This window comes from Pelobates fuscus, chromosome 11 (genome assembly GCF_036172605.1).
Source record: "Pelobates fuscus isolate aPelFus1 chromosome 11, aPelFus1.pri, whole genome shotgun sequence".
In the NCBI taxonomy this organism is placed as follows: Eukaryota; Metazoa; Chordata; class Amphibia; order Anura; family Pelobatidae; genus Pelobates; species Pelobates fuscus.
Genome location: NC_086327.1, coordinates 102,545,485 through 102,563,298, shown reverse-complemented (window position 1 = coordinate 102,563,298; position 17,814 = coordinate 102,545,485). Strand labels below are relative to the sequence as shown.

The 17,814-nt window shown below is 38.5% G+C and overlaps 1 protein-coding gene across 5 annotated transcripts in view; it reads right to left on the bottom strand.

Annotated features, from left to right (window-relative positions):
* Positions 1-4,638: 4,638 nt before the first annotated feature.
* CCDC30 (coiled-coil domain containing 30) overlaps positions 4,639-17,814 on the bottom strand; it is a 66,963-nt gene continuing 53,787 nt past the window's right edge. For all 5 annotated transcript variants that reach the window (XM_063435755.1, XM_063435754.1, XM_063435757.1 and 2 more), the window contains 9 exons: positions 16,772-16,981; positions 15,137-15,294; positions 14,701-14,866; positions 13,703-13,824; positions 11,803-11,944; positions 10,157-10,293; positions 8,075-8,189; positions 5,764-5,834; positions 4,639-5,069 (listed from right to left, as the gene is read on the bottom strand). In XM_063435755.1, the coding sequence (XP_063291825.1) occupies positions 4,883-5,069; positions 5,764-5,834; positions 8,075-8,189; positions 10,157-10,293; positions 11,803-11,944; positions 13,703-13,824; positions 14,701-14,866; positions 15,137-15,294; positions 16,772-16,981 (1,308 nt within the window). In that variant the 3' untranslated portion in view covers positions 4,639-4,882. The remainder of the gene's footprint in view (positions 5,070-5,763; positions 5,835-8,074; positions 8,190-10,156; positions 10,294-11,802; positions 11,945-13,702; positions 13,825-14,700; positions 14,867-15,136; positions 15,295-16,771; positions 16,982-17,814) is intronic.

Below are 17,814 nucleotides of genomic sequence, written 5' to 3'. Positions count from 1 at the left end.
TCCGGTGTGCGTTTAGGTCGAGTTGTGCGACCATTGAGCTGCTTCCTGCCGCAGTGAGCGAGTGCTGCTCTCACACAAACAACAACAACAACAACCACCCACCACCACCACCACCAGACATACAACTGCAGTAACCTGGCAACAGAATTATTAAAGTCAGGAGAATATAGCCAGGCTCTCACTAGCATTCACTTAGAAATGTTTGTTTTGTTTTATATTTCCAGATTAGCTATTTTTGCCTAAATGTTATGGAGCCCCCAAAGGAAACATGGAGAATTTTTAGTATTAAAGTGCAAATGTATTAAATTATTTTCACAATATAAATGTACACGATATGTATGTTGTGGGTAGGGTAATAAATCGTATACACGTTAACATACTTCCCAACTGAGTTCGACTCGGTTCTGGAGGAGGAAGCTTCTAGTGACTGTCAGGAATACATTCACTACATGTGTGTGTAACCTGCAGATTGGGAAATTAGGATTGGTGGTAAGGCTCTTAGGGGGTCCTTGCCAGTGAATAGACTCAAGTTACTGGTGACACAATAATCAAAATGCCGAACTATCTGGCTGAACTCCTCTAGGAGACCCTGGCTGGACCCCTCATCTACGTATTGTTCCTGTGTGTCTCCTTTATTGTAAATTACCCCCCACCCCCTTTTATAATATTGTAAAGCGATGCGGAATTAGTTACAGCTATAACAGTTACAGCCAAAGTCATATATGCTGGGAGTGTAACTAGCCCTTTGGCACACAAGTGCAAATATATCTAGATATGCAGCATTTCAAGCAGAAATTACTAAAGTATTCATGGTGGTTTTATTTCCTTGTTCATCCAATCTGATGTAGATAAGGGCTGACTGGTTGTTGTATTTGCAGCCCGAACCCAGTATTTTGTGCACACAATTTTGCAAATTGTGCAAACATTCTGTTATGTCATGCACAAAATATGTTATATTGTGGGAACCATTCATTAAATTTGGTGCATGATTTATAAAAAAAAAAAATCCTCTGTGGAACCTCCAGGGCTCAGTAAAATGTTCTTTGGCTTTACGGAGTGTTAAAACTTGCAACATTGTTGATTTGTGTAAAAAAAAAAAAATATATATATATATATATCTCAAAAATGTAAAATCTTCCAGTTGCGTTACACAGTTCCTCTATATTAGCTTCTGTTTTGCAACATGGTTTTTCACTATTGTTGCTTTGGAGAAATAGGTAGAAATGTAGAGGTTATGGCGCCATGAGTTCCCTGTTACTTTTCCACAGTAAGTGGTCAAAACTGTTTTCAGATGGTTTGAGACCACACAATCTCAGGAACCCCAAGCAGCTGTGATACATTTTTTGTTTCTGGAATGGGGTTTCTCTGTACTTTCATATGGAACTGAATTGGAAGGTTATGTTCAATTAAGTGTTTGAGTAATTTCATTTTTCTTTTTGTTACTTTTAATGTTTGTTTTATAGGACCACTAAAGGCACCCAGAACATTTTATCTCAATGAAGTGGGTTTGATGCAGCGGTCTTGTTATTTTAAAACATTCGTTTTGTAGAAACTGCAATGTTTACATTGCAGGGTTACGCACATCTGTAGTGGATGTATTCCTGACAGCCACTAGAGGCTTCCTCCTCTAGAACCGAGTCAAACTCAGTCCTGGAATCAAATACTGTTGATAGCAGCATTTATTTGGAGTAACACGGCTTTTGGCTGTACATGCCTAGTTCCAATCCATTGCTTCTTTATGAGAAGCAATGGATTGGACAAGACTGCGAGTGAGGTCAGCCTAATTGCTGACATCACCGGAGGAGGAGCTAGAGGCTGCAGTGTAGGAGTCACGGCACTGGAAAAAAGGTGAATTATATACATTTTACTCAGCAAAGATGGTGGACACTCATTTTTGAAAATAAACTAAAAAGCACGTGGGGTATACTAAAATGTATAATAAAAAAAGCCAATTTTAATAAGATTAGGGCAGCTCTACAACATATCGACTGGCATAAACTCCTTAGTAAAACTTTTTTTTAAAAAATACACTGAGGATAAATGGAAGCTCTTCAAACAAATATTAGAAAGGTACATTTCTCAGTACCAATGGGTAATAATAAAAAAAAAAAGAAACAAATTGAAACCAATGTGGCTTAGTAGAGCAGTAAAAGAAGAGATTAAAAATAAGAAAAGGGCATTTAAATCAGACAAATCAGAGGCATCCTATATAAGCCAATAAGGTGTGCAAAAAGGCAATTAAAGTGGCTAAACTAGAAAATGAGAAATGGATAGCCAAAGAATGCAAAACCAACCCCAATTTTTTTCTTCGTAAGTATAATTCTAAAAAACAAAAATGAAAGTGTAGGTACACTGGAAACAGATGGTTCTGTTAGCTAATGAAGACCAAGAAAAGGCAGACATTTTAAATAACTCTTTTTTCACTATATATTAATGAGGATCCCATTGCAAGAGATATGCAAATGATTGCTGCAAAAAACTTGCAGATAACTTGTGATTATATGACACGAGACAAGGTGCTACAGCAGTTAAAATTTTTTAATGTAAATAAAGCTCCGGGGCCTGACGGTATTCACCCACAAGTACTTAAGGAGCTAAGTGGGGAAAAAAAGTGAACCTCCAATCTTTCAAGATTTTTTTGTTTCAGGTATTGTACCAGAGGATTTGAGGAAGGCAGATGACGTTCCTCTATTTTTTTTTTTTTTAAAAGGGTTCAAAATCCTTGCCTGGAAATTATAGACCTGTGAGCTTAACTTCTGTGACTGGGAAAATATATGAAAGGCTACTAAGGGATAATATTCAGGAATTCATTGGGAAGAACTTTATTAGCAATAATTAGCATGGTTTTATGAAACATGGGTCATGCCTATGATTTCATTCTACGAAGTAGTAAGTAGAAGTATAGATCAGGGTGTTGCAGTGGATGTGATCTATTTGTATTTTTTGGACAAAAGTGGTAAGTGGTGTCCCTCAGGGTTCTGTTTTGGGACAGCTTCTATTTAACATGTTTATAAATGATCTTGAAATAAGCATTGAAAGTCGTGTTTCAGTGTTTGCAGATGATACAAAACTTTGTAAAGTAATAAAAATGTGAGCAGGATATTGCCTTGCTGCAGAGGGATTTATATAGATTGGGGGACTGGGCACTAAAATGGCAGATGAAATTTAATGTAGAGAAATGCAAAGTTATGCACTTCGGTGTCAAGCATGCACAAGCAACTTACACCCTAAATGGTAGTGAATTAGGGATAACCACACACGAGAGGGATTTGGGAATTGTTTATAGACACCAAATTAGGCAGCAATATGCAATGTCAATCTGCAGTTGCCAAGGCCAGTAAGGTTTTGTCATGTGTAAATAGGGGCATAAATTCTAGGGATGAAAATATAATTTTGCCTCTTTATGAATTGCTGGTAAGACCACACCTTGAATATGCTATGCAATTTTGGGCACCTGTTCTAAAAAAGGATATCATGGCACTAGAAAAAGTTCAGAAACGAGCTACAAAATTGATACAAGGAATGGAGCATTTTAGTTATGAAGAAAGCTTAAAATTTTTTAATCTCTTTAGTTTGGCGCCTCAGAGGGGATATGATAACAGTATACAAATATATTCGGGGCCAGTACAAACCATTATCTGGAAATCTATTCATAAACAGGGCTATACATAGGACACGAGGTCACACATTTAGGCTGGAAGAAAGGAGATTTCATCTAAAGCAAAGAAAAGTTTTTCTTACAGTAAGAACTATAAGGATATGTAATTCTCTGCCTGGAGAGGTGGTTTTATCAGAGTCCATACAGATGTTTAAACAGCAATTGGATAAATACTTTCAAAAACATAACATACAGGGATATAATTTCTAATTAGTGGGGTAATAGCTGCTTGATCCAAGGAGATATCGGACTGCTATTTTGGGGTCAAGAAGAAATATTTTCCTAGTTTGCTGCAAAATTGAAAGCGCTTCAGGTTGGGTTTTTTGCCTTATTTTGGATCAACAGTAAAAACATATGTGAGGAAGGCTGAACTTGATGGATGCAAGTCTCTTTTCAGCTATGTAACTCATTATTTCATTAGAAAGGAACCTATAGTTAAGAAAGAATGATTGTTATTTTTTGGACCATAGGAAACCTTTAATGACTTTGACCTTTATGATGCATCTTTCTGTGTTTGGTTATGTAACCCGGAACCCACTATTTTCTCTTTAATTTGTTTAAAACCCAACAAAATTCTTGGAAAAAAACCAAACCCCAAAACATCAAATAGTTTATATATTTTAAAATATCACTTTGAGACTCGGCAAGATGTGCATGTTAGGGTAAGTGTGTCTGGGTTTAGTTTCAAGGTTCAGAACCCCTTTAATTGCATTCTTTTCTGGAGGCACTTATAACAAAAATTTTGTGTCCGTTGGCTAGGAATTTTGGCAGTTGTACCTCACGTGATGATGGGGGGACATGGATGTACAACCTGGTGGAAAGGATAAAAAGGAATATGGCAGCACTTTGCTTTGCAAACAATGGATTCTTGAATGAAGATTGGCAATGGCGTGAACCTGCTGTCCAGTGGCATTAAGTTTCATAGCCCCACTCCTTCCACCATTTATATTAAAAGTATTTAACTTTAAAAGAGCATTAAATTATAGGGAAATTTTTAGAAGATTTAATAAACTAATATAAAAATACAAACATTATTAAAATCACATAGTGTTAACAAAATATATATATTTGCACGAGATTGTCATTAGTGGTTTCTTGTTTCTCTGTGTGGTTATTTTGTAATTTAGCAGCATTTTTTCAACTCAGTGCTTGAAGAAGGCACCACAGTACGGTCTCACGAGTTTGAGCAAATGCAGGAAACGGTATATCTTTATCTGTCCTTACTCATGGACCTGGCATCGGTGTTTGCTCAGGGGATGCTGGCACAATCCCTGGTGACGTTACATTTAAATAGCCAATTTCTGAAATACTGGAGTGAGATAAATTCAGGGTTTCTGCACTTCCTTCGTGATTTGTGCTGTGAATAGCTTTTAACACCCCAGGAGGACTGGAGAATCCCAGAGCTGAAAAACTGAAAATGGAGACACATTAAGACACCTTTTTATAATTAGACCAAAAAGTAGAGAAAGCATCTATTGAGATAAGGTGGTCTGGTTTCCTTTAGAGTCCCTTCAATTTGTCAGATAAGACAAAAATGTTGTTGTCCTTCCTTGGATGCTGAAAACCCACCATCTTATGGATCTTACAATCAAGCAGAGCAGGACAAGGGGCCACCTCCAAATGTAGGGTAGTTACTGATAGAGCAACAACAGAATATCTGAGAACGAGAAACTCAGTAACTTGCACTTCATGATATCACTGTTCAGGTCTCAGACCTTGGTACTGACAGTGACTATTGGAATAGCTGCATGGAATCTACTGGAATCTGCCAAAAGCAGCATATGGATCCAAACGTAGCAAGAGATCCTTGAAATTCCCATCTTACTGATAGAGAAAGGGGGTGCAAGTGGAACCTCATAGTAGATCCACTCAGAACGGTATTGCAATCCACCACAGAGGCATAGGGAGAGCCTGAAGGCGAACTACATTTCCCATAATTCTAAGCCAGCCTTTATATTGAATGAGCATCATGAGACATGTGGTTCAAAAACATATCAGGAACCAAACCTATCACATATTCAAATACACCAGACAAATAAGTTTCCCTGTTGTCCATAATTTATATCCTACCAGTAACAAAAAAGAGAGGACATTAGTTTTCTCACCTTCCGGTGGGCAAATGCAGTGGAGTATCGGTCATTAGTAAACATTCTGATGGGATCATTTTTGTGATTTCCTTTCAGACAAGAAAAAAAAAAACCCAAGATGAAACACAAATGCAACAAACATTTCTATTGCAATATCAGTTAGCAAATAACAAATGATCTGTCCAACTTGAGTGATTTGGCCTACAAAGGTCTTTCTGTTCCTCACAACCTTCCCAAGAAACCTACAGCCTTTACATTAGATGCTTGCATAAACACATCTAATGCAGGATATGCATATTTTATAGTTAAAATGATAAATTATGCACAGTGGAGAGATAATGATTAAAGTATAGCTGACTGAAGAGATAGTGATGGAACTGATTGAAGACACAGCTCCTCATACCTTCACCTTTGTAAATGATACTGAAGCTCTTGCAGGGGCGAGTAGTATATCAGAGGTAAGTCAAAAATGCATTTACCAACACAGCGCTTCCATGTTTAGAGCACCATCAATGCCCTATGATGTGCTGGGCACATTAGTGCAGGTTCTGTCATAGGAGAAATACCGTAAAATTATATGTGCACATTTCCTGCATAATGCGGCACTGTTGGGGATAAATTAATTTACATGGTGTGCTCTTGCTGTGGCAAAATAGTCAGTCATGCAATGTAGAAAGAAAAAAATATATATTTAAAGCACAAGTCATAACTAGTTCCCCCTTAACAAGAAAATAATATTCAGAAGTAGCACACCTAGAATCCATGGTCTTATCTAGAAAGGTCTCATATTTAAGGATTCCTGAAACATAAGAATGTCCAGGTCAACTTTTAAGTCACAAGTGAAATTATATACATTTACTATGGCGCTCTGACCAATGTGTATTCATAAATGTATCATACTAATCAAGAATACTTGCAACAAAATGTTTCACCATGTCTATGTACTTAAACTTTTTATCACCCGGGGCAATGTCTGTCCTCAGATCGAGCTGGAAACAGTCTGGCTGAGCTCTTCGACTGATACTTACATTTAAGCTGTTTCTTCATGATTTATGGGTACTAACTGTGGCACCTATTTCATGCTCTTACTTATGTGCCCCCAACGTTGTGCCAGGAGATAAGACAGGCAGACACTTGGAAATTCAAAAATAAACTCATTCAAAAAATCCTGGGCCAGGGGGTTATCCCAGTCCCCATTGTCGTGGTGAGCCTCTGTAATTTTTGGAGGGATTTTAATTTTCCAGAATGGTATTTAGCACGTGTAGGCAACCGTCGGAACTCCAGATGTTGTGGAAACATCTCCCCTAATGCTTTTCCTGCATAATGGCTTTGAGAGCATTATGGGTGCTGTAGTCACCAACATATGGACTGCCAAAGATTATCCCTGGTATTTTTCATAAAATGGCTGCCGTTCTGCTATGCGGTGACCATTTGCAACACCAACTCAGGGAATGGCTACCTTTATGAAGACCTTTGATGATCTGTGTTCCCGATTGTAGGCGTGCCTGGAACAGCAGAAATTTAGCCAAACTGTCATGGGGCTGTGGGCACTCCCCAGCTACACTTTAGACTCCCAGCAGCCTGCTTCTACTCACCTAGGCTGCAAACCTCCGGTGGAAATACCCTTCCACATGGCTCACATCCAGAGGGTGTTCTCCGTTTGACGCTTCGTGACCATTGATTGGGACGCCTGGAGATGCCAGGTCCGTGGGCAGCACCTGTCAGTTTGCATAAAGGTATGGGGCTGGTGGAGTGATTTATCTGCGTCTATCTCTCCCCCTGAGTAGCAAGAAAACCTTGGGTTTGAGTTTCCCTTGAGAGAACCTTACCAGCAGTTGGAGTGGGTTGATCTATTCAAAGGACTGTGCCTCTTCACGTTTCATGTTATGCTTGTTTTGATATAGTTGATTAGTATTTTCTGCTCTTGTGCTAATTATATAGGCAGGTTTTGGTTACTTTGTTTATTTTATTATCTGGCAGAATGCATGAATATGTGATATAGCTCTTATACTGCTATTTTACTGCAAAGTAACAGGTCTATTTTCTGGCAATCAACCCTCATCAAAAAAAAAATAAAAAAAAATTCAGAACCCAAAAACCAGTAAAGGAATCAGCAATAGTCCCTCCTCATATTAGCTATTGGGTTCCCACACACCCACATTTTCAAGGGGAGTCAGATAGCTCTCCTGCTTTGTCCACCTCTTGTGTTACGCCTTACAATAAGTCCTCACTCCCTCCACCTAGTGGCCATGGGTGTAAGTTAATAATTAAAGATAGCCTGCTCTGAAACCAAGCTATGTTCATGTACTGATAATATATGGAGATTCACCTCTAGATTAAGAGCCTGGATTTTCTTTAAAATCCGATCCAGTGATCCAACCTGGTTATAAAGCTGCAGCAGGCCTTCTTGTAGTTGTTTATTTTCTTCGTCCAGAATATGTGCCCTATTGAAATAAAAATACATTCATAATGAGCATTTTGTAAATGTATCCTAGCTAAATTATACCCAGAGTGTCTAACTGCTAAACAAAATTCAGGATCAATTATTAATGTACATTATACAGAAATTTGTGTAAGGGGAATTATGACAGGAACATCCAAGTGCACTTCTCTTGAAGCTTTGGCAAAAATGATCTATTGCTTGTATTTAGTAGGTTGCAGGCTGTACGCTGAAATAATGTGTTATGATGGATGAAATGTCCTAAACTTTAGACTTTATGGATAGATGTATTTTCCCTAATTACAGATATCAATTGTAGTTCCTCTTTGATCAAAGCGAGCATGAGGTTTGTTGATCTTTTGTTGGGCATCCCCTATTAAATGATCAAACTCAGAGGTAAATTACAAACCGCTAACATCAGTTACTCATGTCAAGATGTGATCACAATCTCACATTAACGATTAAGCAGTTACAATCCTTTCAAAGGAATTTTATTGACACGTTGACAAAACCATCAGACACTTTGCAAATTCAGCATCAACAAAGGAAACATATCAATGTCCATTTCAGCTATTACCGCCACCACTGCACTACATAAGGCATTGGTCCTCAAACTCCGGCCCCCCAGATGTTGCTGAACTACAACTCCCATGATTCTCTGGCTATCTATGTAATTCAAAGAATCATGGGAGTTGTAGTTCAGCAACATCTGGGGGCCGGTGTTTGAGGACCCCTGACATAAGGGGTCAAATCTTTCTAACTTTTGCAGCATTCTTGTAAAATAAAGTTTTGATGTTTTTGGATTGTGCTAACATTGTAAACACTCTTTCAATAACACCCCAAAGTTATTAAACATTATCAATCAGAACCAGACGATGAATTGTGATTTGTCCCTTGGTATGTTGAATCATAAAAGCCACCAAACTCAGCATTGTCCTCTGTGATAGAAATCCAATACATCGAATTATGCTTCCTTCCTTCATTTTTCTAACAAAACACGGACTGCTTAAGGATATTAGATTTGTAAATTCTAGTGATATTGGGATATATTCCAACTTAATGAGGCCTTACTGCCTCTAATCCTCAGACAATATCCAGCCAGCTGGATAGTGTACTCCCTATACCAGTTCTCATGGCCCACCAACAGTCCAGGATTTATGTATCTCCCTAATTTATTCCAATGGAGATACTGACAAAACCTGGACTGTTGGTGAGTCTTGAGGACTGGTTTGGGAAACGCTGCCCTATACAATTTGCTTTCTTTCCTCTACTCCCTTCTTTGTTTCTATATACCTCTCTTTACCATTTTTTATTGCTTGACCTCTCTGTGCAGATGCTTTTATGATTAGTTAACCATTTACAGTTCATTAATACTATTCCCATGCTAGAATGTTGTTTTACAATATTACAATACTATCTTGGTTCGGATATTTTTTTTTTTATAAAAAAAACTACATTATAATTTAATGTAAAGATGCAAGTCTTCGTTAGGACTATTCACATATTATATCTGGTCAATTCATGTGTGATCATTTTAGTACTGTGCTGTTTTTGTTCAAATATCTCAGTCGGCACCTAAATATGTGTTTCTTTATTTTTGTTATTATATCCAAGGCTAACGTTAGGGATCATAAAATGGGGATTTGTGTGTTACTGTTGAACCATCCTGCTGTAAATAACTGTCTATTTGCTTAGCATAACATCGGCCCAAGTTTATCACCAGAATAGGAGACATTGAGTATACACTATAGTAAACCAGGGTGGACTTACTATTGAATATAGCAGAAGTCTTGACACCTGGGCTACAGTGTAATCGAGCATTATGGGGAATGTAGTTACGGAACATAAGGAATGCCAAGAACAGCAATCACTGGTCCAGTTCTTAAGTTCTGCATATATACGTCAACCCATCATATTAAACCGATTGGTGACCGAATGTTTAATTACACTTGACATTTAATAAAGCCCTACCTATTTCGAACCGATAAGAGTTGCCATTGGTAGTTTCTTTCTATAGCCTCTTGGTCATTGAGCTTCTGTAGCATATGTTGGTTTTCCTTGAGAAGATGTTCATTTTCTGTTGTGACTTTACTAATCCACTGCTGATCCTACAATTAAAAAAAAAAGTGATTACCTTACAGTGGTGTTTGCAGTAGACAAAATCAATAGAAGTCAAAAAATTAAAGTAATGAAGATGACCATTATATCCCTACTTGTGTGGCATGTTTGGAACGGTGATGTCACTACTTCAGTGAGATATAGTAAGAGCCAAATCTCTCACGGATCTCGGAGCGTTAGATCTCATAGGCTCTGTCCATCACATATCTCACTGATAAAACATTTTGGGCCTCCTTAATATGTGTGAGCTAATACACACAACACAGTGTCGCTTCCTCTGGATGGCCAGAGCAGATTTGGAAGCTGTACAGCAATACACAAGGATAGACGCTTTACATGAACTGCCATTAAAGGGACACTCCAGGCACCCAGACCACTTCTGCCCATTGGAGTGGTCTGGGTGCCAACTCCCACTACTCTTAACCCTGCAAGTGTAATTATTGCAGTTTTTTATAAACTGCAATAATTACCTTGCAGGGTTAACTCCACTCCACTCTACTCTACTAGACAGCCACTAGAGGGAACTTCCTGCTCTATAGCACAGATTATCTGTGCTAGAGCGTCGCTGGGCGTCCTCACGCTGTGCTCAAATCCCCATAGGAAAGCATTAAAATTAGTTTTCAATGCTTTCCTATGGGGACACCTAATGCGCATGCGCGGTAGGTCTCCTCGGCCGGTGGGCGGGATCAGTCTCGCCAACCGGCCGACGGAGTAAGAAGGAGGAGCGGCGTGGAGGAGGAGACAGCGACGAGGGACAGCGTCGCTGCCTCAGGCAAGTGACTGAAGGGGGTTTCACCCCTTCAGTAACCGGGGATTGGTGGGTGGGAGGGAAAGGGAACCTCCAGTGCCAGGAAAACGGATCGTTTTCCTGGCACTGGAGATTCCCTTTAATAAAACTGAATTGGTTAGTTTAAAGGGATAGTTTAAGCAACATAACCATTACAGTTCAATGTCGCAGTTATGTTGCCAATAGTATGTGGGTGTCCCCAATTTCTTTTTTTTTTTTTTTTTTTTTAAAAACAACTATTTGGGAACAGTATGAGAAAAAATAGAGCTCTGCGTGGCCTGTGGAGAGTGCACCTCTTTTTTTGGTTACTTTGGTGACATAAAATTCACACTTGTGCAATATCAATAACAACGATAGGATACGAGAGCAGGGGGTGGGTTAGCTCAGAGCTTTAAATCTATCACTGTCACCCATATTGGAGAAAATTCCATTTAATCAGAGGAGTTGGAGAGAAGGCGATCTCCATGACTTTTTAAACATTTTCCGACCACTATTTCAATAACTACTACTACTCCTTTATGTAATGTGAAGCAGAACTAGCAATTTACAATATACAATGGGAGGAACTGTGGCTTATTATTAATAACAGACATTCACCAAATCTCTTTTAAAATACATTATTTCTTTTGTTTATTTATTGGAATCCCTTGCCATTTACATAGAAAGGACCAGGCAATAAATAAAAAACGCTCAGCCGGCGTCTTAGCGCTACCTTTTCTGTTTGGCTCTTGGACAGTGCAATTTCCATTTCCAGCTGCTTTATGTACAAATCCCGTTGATTAACTTCGCTAATGTGAACTTCTTTTGCTCGACTAAGCTTGGCTTTGTAACGTAGTTGCTTTTCATTGTTTTTTCTAATAAAGTTAAAAGAAAATTATTAATATAAATGCAAGTCCTTCTTAAAAGCAAAAATAATGTAAAGATATATGTTACAGGAAATAATGCACCATAGAAAACATGAATGAAAGTGTAACATTCATTAATTCATTTGTAGAAATCACATGTGTATGACATGACCAGAAGCCTTCTAGTTAAAGCGCTGGCCGTTTACCGTATATACTCGAGTATAAGCCGACCCGAATATAAGCCGAGGCCCCTAATTTTACCCCAAAAAACTGGGAAAACTTATTGACTCGAGTATAAGACTAGGTGGGAAATGCAGCAGCTACTGGTAAATTTCTAAATAAAATTAGATCCTAAAAAAATTATATTAATTGAATATTTATTTTTTACAGTGTGTGTATATAATGAATGCAGTGTGTGTGTATGAATGCAGTGTGTGTGTGTGTGTGTATATGAGTGCAGTGTGTGTGTATATGAATGCAGTGTGTGTATGAATGCAGTGTGTGTGTGTGATGCAGAGTGTGATGCAGAGTGTGATGCAGAGTGTGATGCAGAGTGTGATGCAAAGCCTTGGTGGGGGGTGGGCATTTTTTATTATTATTATTAGTATTTTAATATTAATTTTTTTCTTATATTATCAATATATATATATATATATATATATATATATATATATATTTTTTTTTTTTTTAATATTATAAAAAAAAATTATTTTAATATTATTTCCATTTTTTTTTTTTTCGTTCCCCCTCCCTGCTTGTTAGCTGGCCAGGGAGGGGGGACGAAAAAAAAAAAAAAATTACAAAAATATATGGTGGTCCTGGTGGTCCAGTGGTGTGTACGGTGTAGGAGGGGGGGATGGCAGAGCGTTTACTTACCTCTCCTGCAGCTCCTGTCAGCTCCCTTCTCCTCCGTGCCGGTCCGGTCAGCTCCCTCTGCAAGTCCCAGTGTAAGTCTCGCGAGAGCCGCGCTATGACCCCGCGGCTCTCGCGAGACTTACAATGGGAGCTGACAGGGGAGCTGACCGGACCAGCGCGGAGGAGAAGGGAGCTGACAGGAGCTGCAGGAGGGGTAAGTAAACGCTCTGCCAGCCCCCCTCCTACACAGCCCCTTGTCTGTATTATGGCAATTTAAGTTGCCATAATACAGACATTGACTCGAGTATAAGTCGAGTTGGGGTTTTTCAGCACAAAAAAATTGCTGAAAAACTCGACTTATACGGTAAGTCTTTACTTTCCAGTAAAATGATAACATAATAATAGAACCGTGGCTATCATTCTATCATTTATATAGAGCCAACAAATTCTGTACCGCTGTACAATGGGTGGACGAACAGACATGTAGTTGGAACCAGACAAGTTGGACGTACAGGAACAGAGGGGTTGAGGGCCCTGCTCAATGAGCTTACATGCTAGAGGGAGTGGGGTAAAATGACACAAAAGGTAAGGATAGTATTAGACTAGTGACAGTTGCAAGAGAGGACAGACTCCTTAGCATTCAGGACCAAATATACACCAATGTTCTCAATTGTGCGCTTGATGTTTTTAGGCAGCACTAGAGAAACAATTTATATATGTCATTTTTACTTTCTGCTATGTCAAACTACATTTGGTTTGTGTTTTTTTTGTTTTGGAAAGATAAGGCTACCGTGAGGACCCAGAGAGGATCATGGTATTTCTTTCAGCAATGTGTGACCCTTGAAAAATAACTTTTATTAAAATGTATAAGTCACGCATACAACAATACAAATTATAATTATGTGAAGCTACCTGACATAGTCGTCCATCTGGTTCAATATTTTATTATATTCCTTATGTAATTCCTCCTTATCCTGCTGCACTTGCAACAACTCTTCAGAAAGTTTCTGGTTATTGTTTTCACAATAGATGCGCTGCAAGAACAAAATATTAGCACAACTTTTAGTACATGAGCAAACCTCAGTGTTCTTGTTTGTATACCTGGCAGGGCCAAGTCAGCATTCCAGATTTGATCTTTTTAGAGACATGTGCTAGTGGAATAAGTAATAATATCTACGCACCTGGGTTTAGTTGAAAACAAGAGAAATACTTTTATTGTGATCATGTAACCTAATTCAGGGGAAGCCACTGCGCTAGACATCCTGTTATACATAATTACATAGTTATATAGAATAAAAATACTCAAGCCAATCAAGTCCAACATTTCACACATCTCTTGTTTCTGCTGGTGTAAAATATTAGAGTGGGTGTTTGTCTTGTAGTAATGTCTCGGCTCCTTAAAGGGACACTATATAATCATCAAGACAACTTTAGCTTAATAAAGCAGTGTTGGTATGAAGGTCATGTCTCTGCAGTCTCACTGCTCAATTCTCTTCCATTTAGGAGTTACATAGCTTTGTTTATGAAGTCCTAATCACACCTCTCTGCATGTGACTCGCACAGCATTCCTAAACACGTCCTGTAAAGAGTTATCTAATGTTTACACTTCCTTTATTGCAATGCAGAAGCAGTTCAATTTACAGAGCAGGAGATGAAAACTTCTAAATTAAGTAATATCGGATTGAAAATTAAAGCATTTTGTTTTAACGCAGGCTGTGTGAGTTACAGCCAAGGGAGGTGTGGCAAGGGCTTCATAAACAGAAACAAAAGTGATTTAACTCCAAAATGGCAGAGAATTGAGCAGCGAAACTTCAGAGGCATGATCTCTATATACCACAACGTCTTAATTAATCTAAAGTTGTTTATAGTTGTTTTTATATTTAAGAACAGAAACTCTACCTACAACTAACCTCCTTAGCTGATGCGTTCTTTTCATCGTCCAGACTTTGCAGGAGAGATTCCTTCTGATTAAGTTTAAACTGAAGTGCAGAATAAGTCTGGGTCAATAAAGTCTCTTTTTCATGAAGGGCTTTATTTGTTTGCTTTAAGTCTTCAATGCTTTGATTCAACATTTTTCTAAAATAAAAATAAAGCCATGCTGTTAACAGTATATGTTACAAAAAAGCAGTCACAGCTGGACTGCACATGACAGAAGTAGTGGATTGCTTTAATTGCCAGCAGACCCCTTTACATGTGGTACATGTAATACATACTGTATTTATCACATTGGGAGCTATGTATAATCAGAAATATTAGGGCACATTTCTAAAAGTGCTCCAATCACCGTGGAAACCAATGGAAGGTTGACTTGTCCACCAGAAGAACCACGTGACTCTTTCCAGCTACCTTTTTAGCTGCTCTTCTTGAAGCTGGGCTCTGAGTTTTGTTTCGTTTTCTTTTGCTCTTTTTAATTCTTCCTCTTGACGCTTTTTCTCTGTGATTTGTGTCTGTAAAAGTTGTAATTGATGCTCAGAAGCCCTGAGTTGCTGCTGCAGTTCTAAAACCTGGAGGAAGAAAGGGATTGCATTGTAATACTTGTTTTATTATTAGTAATGAATCCCTATGCCAGATTAAATACAGTACTGGAGGAAGGGATGGTATACTCACTGCCAGGAAGCCTGTGCAACCCCTTATATTGTATTGTTCAGGGAGTATGGGTACGGTTAGTGCCTGGGGGATGGGGCACAACCCGGAATTGTATTTAAAGGGATGTGTTGGCACATATACGGTACATTATGGTAGATTGGAACATAAGTAATTTGATGATTTTGCAAATGTGAGCTTCCCTGGTGAATTCCTAATGTACTGAACAATCCTAGGAATATATGAATTGAATAGATTGTTTTTATGGGTTTGTTTTGTAACCCACCATCCCCGTTGTTGCAGCCCCGATTGTGTACAGCTTGAGCAGCGCTGTGTGTATACCAACATGGATTATATTGCATAAGGTTGGGATAATATGTAAATAATTTAGATACCGAGGTTTATTTACTAATCAACGAGTTACTGTTAATTGAACCCAAATTGCAACACCAAGTCTGTTTTCACATCACCACAATTTAAAGTTTTGTGAATAGCAAGTGTTCTTGTAACAGTCAAAAAATAGAAATAAAGCAACTGCAAGCGCTCAAAATCCACAGGAGGTTTAATCGCACACAAAAAAAAAAAAATAACAAATTGGGAGAAAGGTCACACCAAGCACCTAACGCGTTTCACATTTACAGGTCTTTAGGACATAGGAGACATGACTTTATTTGTTTTATTGCTGGATTTTGAGTTCCAACGCATGGCAAACGGTCTTCTACTTGATTAAGTGAGAACTTTGTATTCCCATTACCTTTATGTTTTTTTTTTTTATTTATGAGACTTGTGCTAGTTATATTTTGGTGTTTTGCTGCCCCAGTTCCAAGTTTTTTTCAAATTCTTGTAGCAGTCACCCTGCGCCAAACACACATACCCATGTACATCTGTAGGTCCCAGGCTCCTGCGAGCGCATGTGCAACGTGAGATCAGCATTGCATTATTCTAGTGTTACAGAATCCTAAACCACACACACGCCTTTTATATAGAGGATAAAAAATGTCTAAAGAGCGGGTGTCTGGAGCCCAGCTATTCCTGGATTAAAGCCACTCGCAGTTTCTATTGTTTTTTTTTTTTTTTAAAGAACATGTTTGAATTTGTCCTGATCTGTGAGTGAAACTCAAGAGTCCTGCTATTATTTGCAGGGGTTGCTAGGTACTGAAGAGTGTGAAATCTTTGTAACTAATAAAATGATTTCAAATTCATTTAACAACCCTTTGCAACAATTAATACACAGAAATTTTTTTTTTATTATTTTCTGTTTAGGCAAAATATTCAGTTGAGATATATTTGTGTTTTTTATTTCAGTAAATATGGATAAATGTGCAGATGAAAGCAAAATTAGATATATTTAGCTATATTTCCTTGGAATCAACCCATAACGACAGCAGGTCCACTTACCATTTTTTCTGCGTTGACGGCTCGGGATTTCTCGTGCTCGAGTTTCTCTTGCCAGTTGCTTTGCAGTTTAGAACCCTGGTTTCTCTTCATCAGATCCAGTTCCAGTTCTTTAACCTTCTGCTGTCTCTTCTCCACTTCAGCTTCAAAGCCGAAGCATGTTGCACTGACTGCAGCTAACTTCTGTTTAACCTGATTTAATTCTGCGTTGAGCTGTGTTGGAAGGTAACGTATCAGATTTAGCAGAGCAAGTTATTTCCTGCTTATTTAAAAATGAGGACACCATCTTTTTCTGGCTATAAACCCATTGGATGAGTATGGCCGTCATGAAGTTTTGAATGGTCACCAGACTGGCTGAAAGACTGTGGGTTTTGACATGACCAGTGGCCTAGATATTCAATTTACCCACTACTAACGATGACGTTTACTTAAACGAAAACTGTGCATGAGGAAGTACAATACCCTAATCACTCCTTATTAATAATTATTAGAAATAAAAGATAAAGGCAAAAGATTATGAATTTACTTTATTGAAATAGGGACTGATTCAAAGAGTTGGACTAGTCCCTTTTTATACTGCAAATGGTTTGGATATTGTGTTATTTTCAGCCAAATAATACAAACTAATGGTTTGTTAATTAGATCTAGGCATTAGACATCCCCATATCCGGTTTGGGATTTTAGACCAGAGAGATTTGTGCTACCCTGGATCCAGTTATAATTTGGGAAAAAGCAATTAGGACCAGAGGTAAGGAAAGCAGAGATCCTCTATACCAGGCTTCCCCAAACTCCAGCCCTCCAGATGTTGCTGAACTACAACTCCCACGATTCCCTGAATGAAGTAGATAGCCAGAGAATCATGGGAGTTGTAGTTCAGCAACATCTGGAGGGCCAGAGTTTGGGGAAGCCTGCTCTATACACTCAAAGGTGCATACAGACCTCCTTATATTTCCTTCCACACTATGTGTCCATCTCGTGCAGAGTTTATTGGAGTTCTTGGGATATTTGCCCCACCACTCCCCATACATGGATGTGAGGGGTCCTAT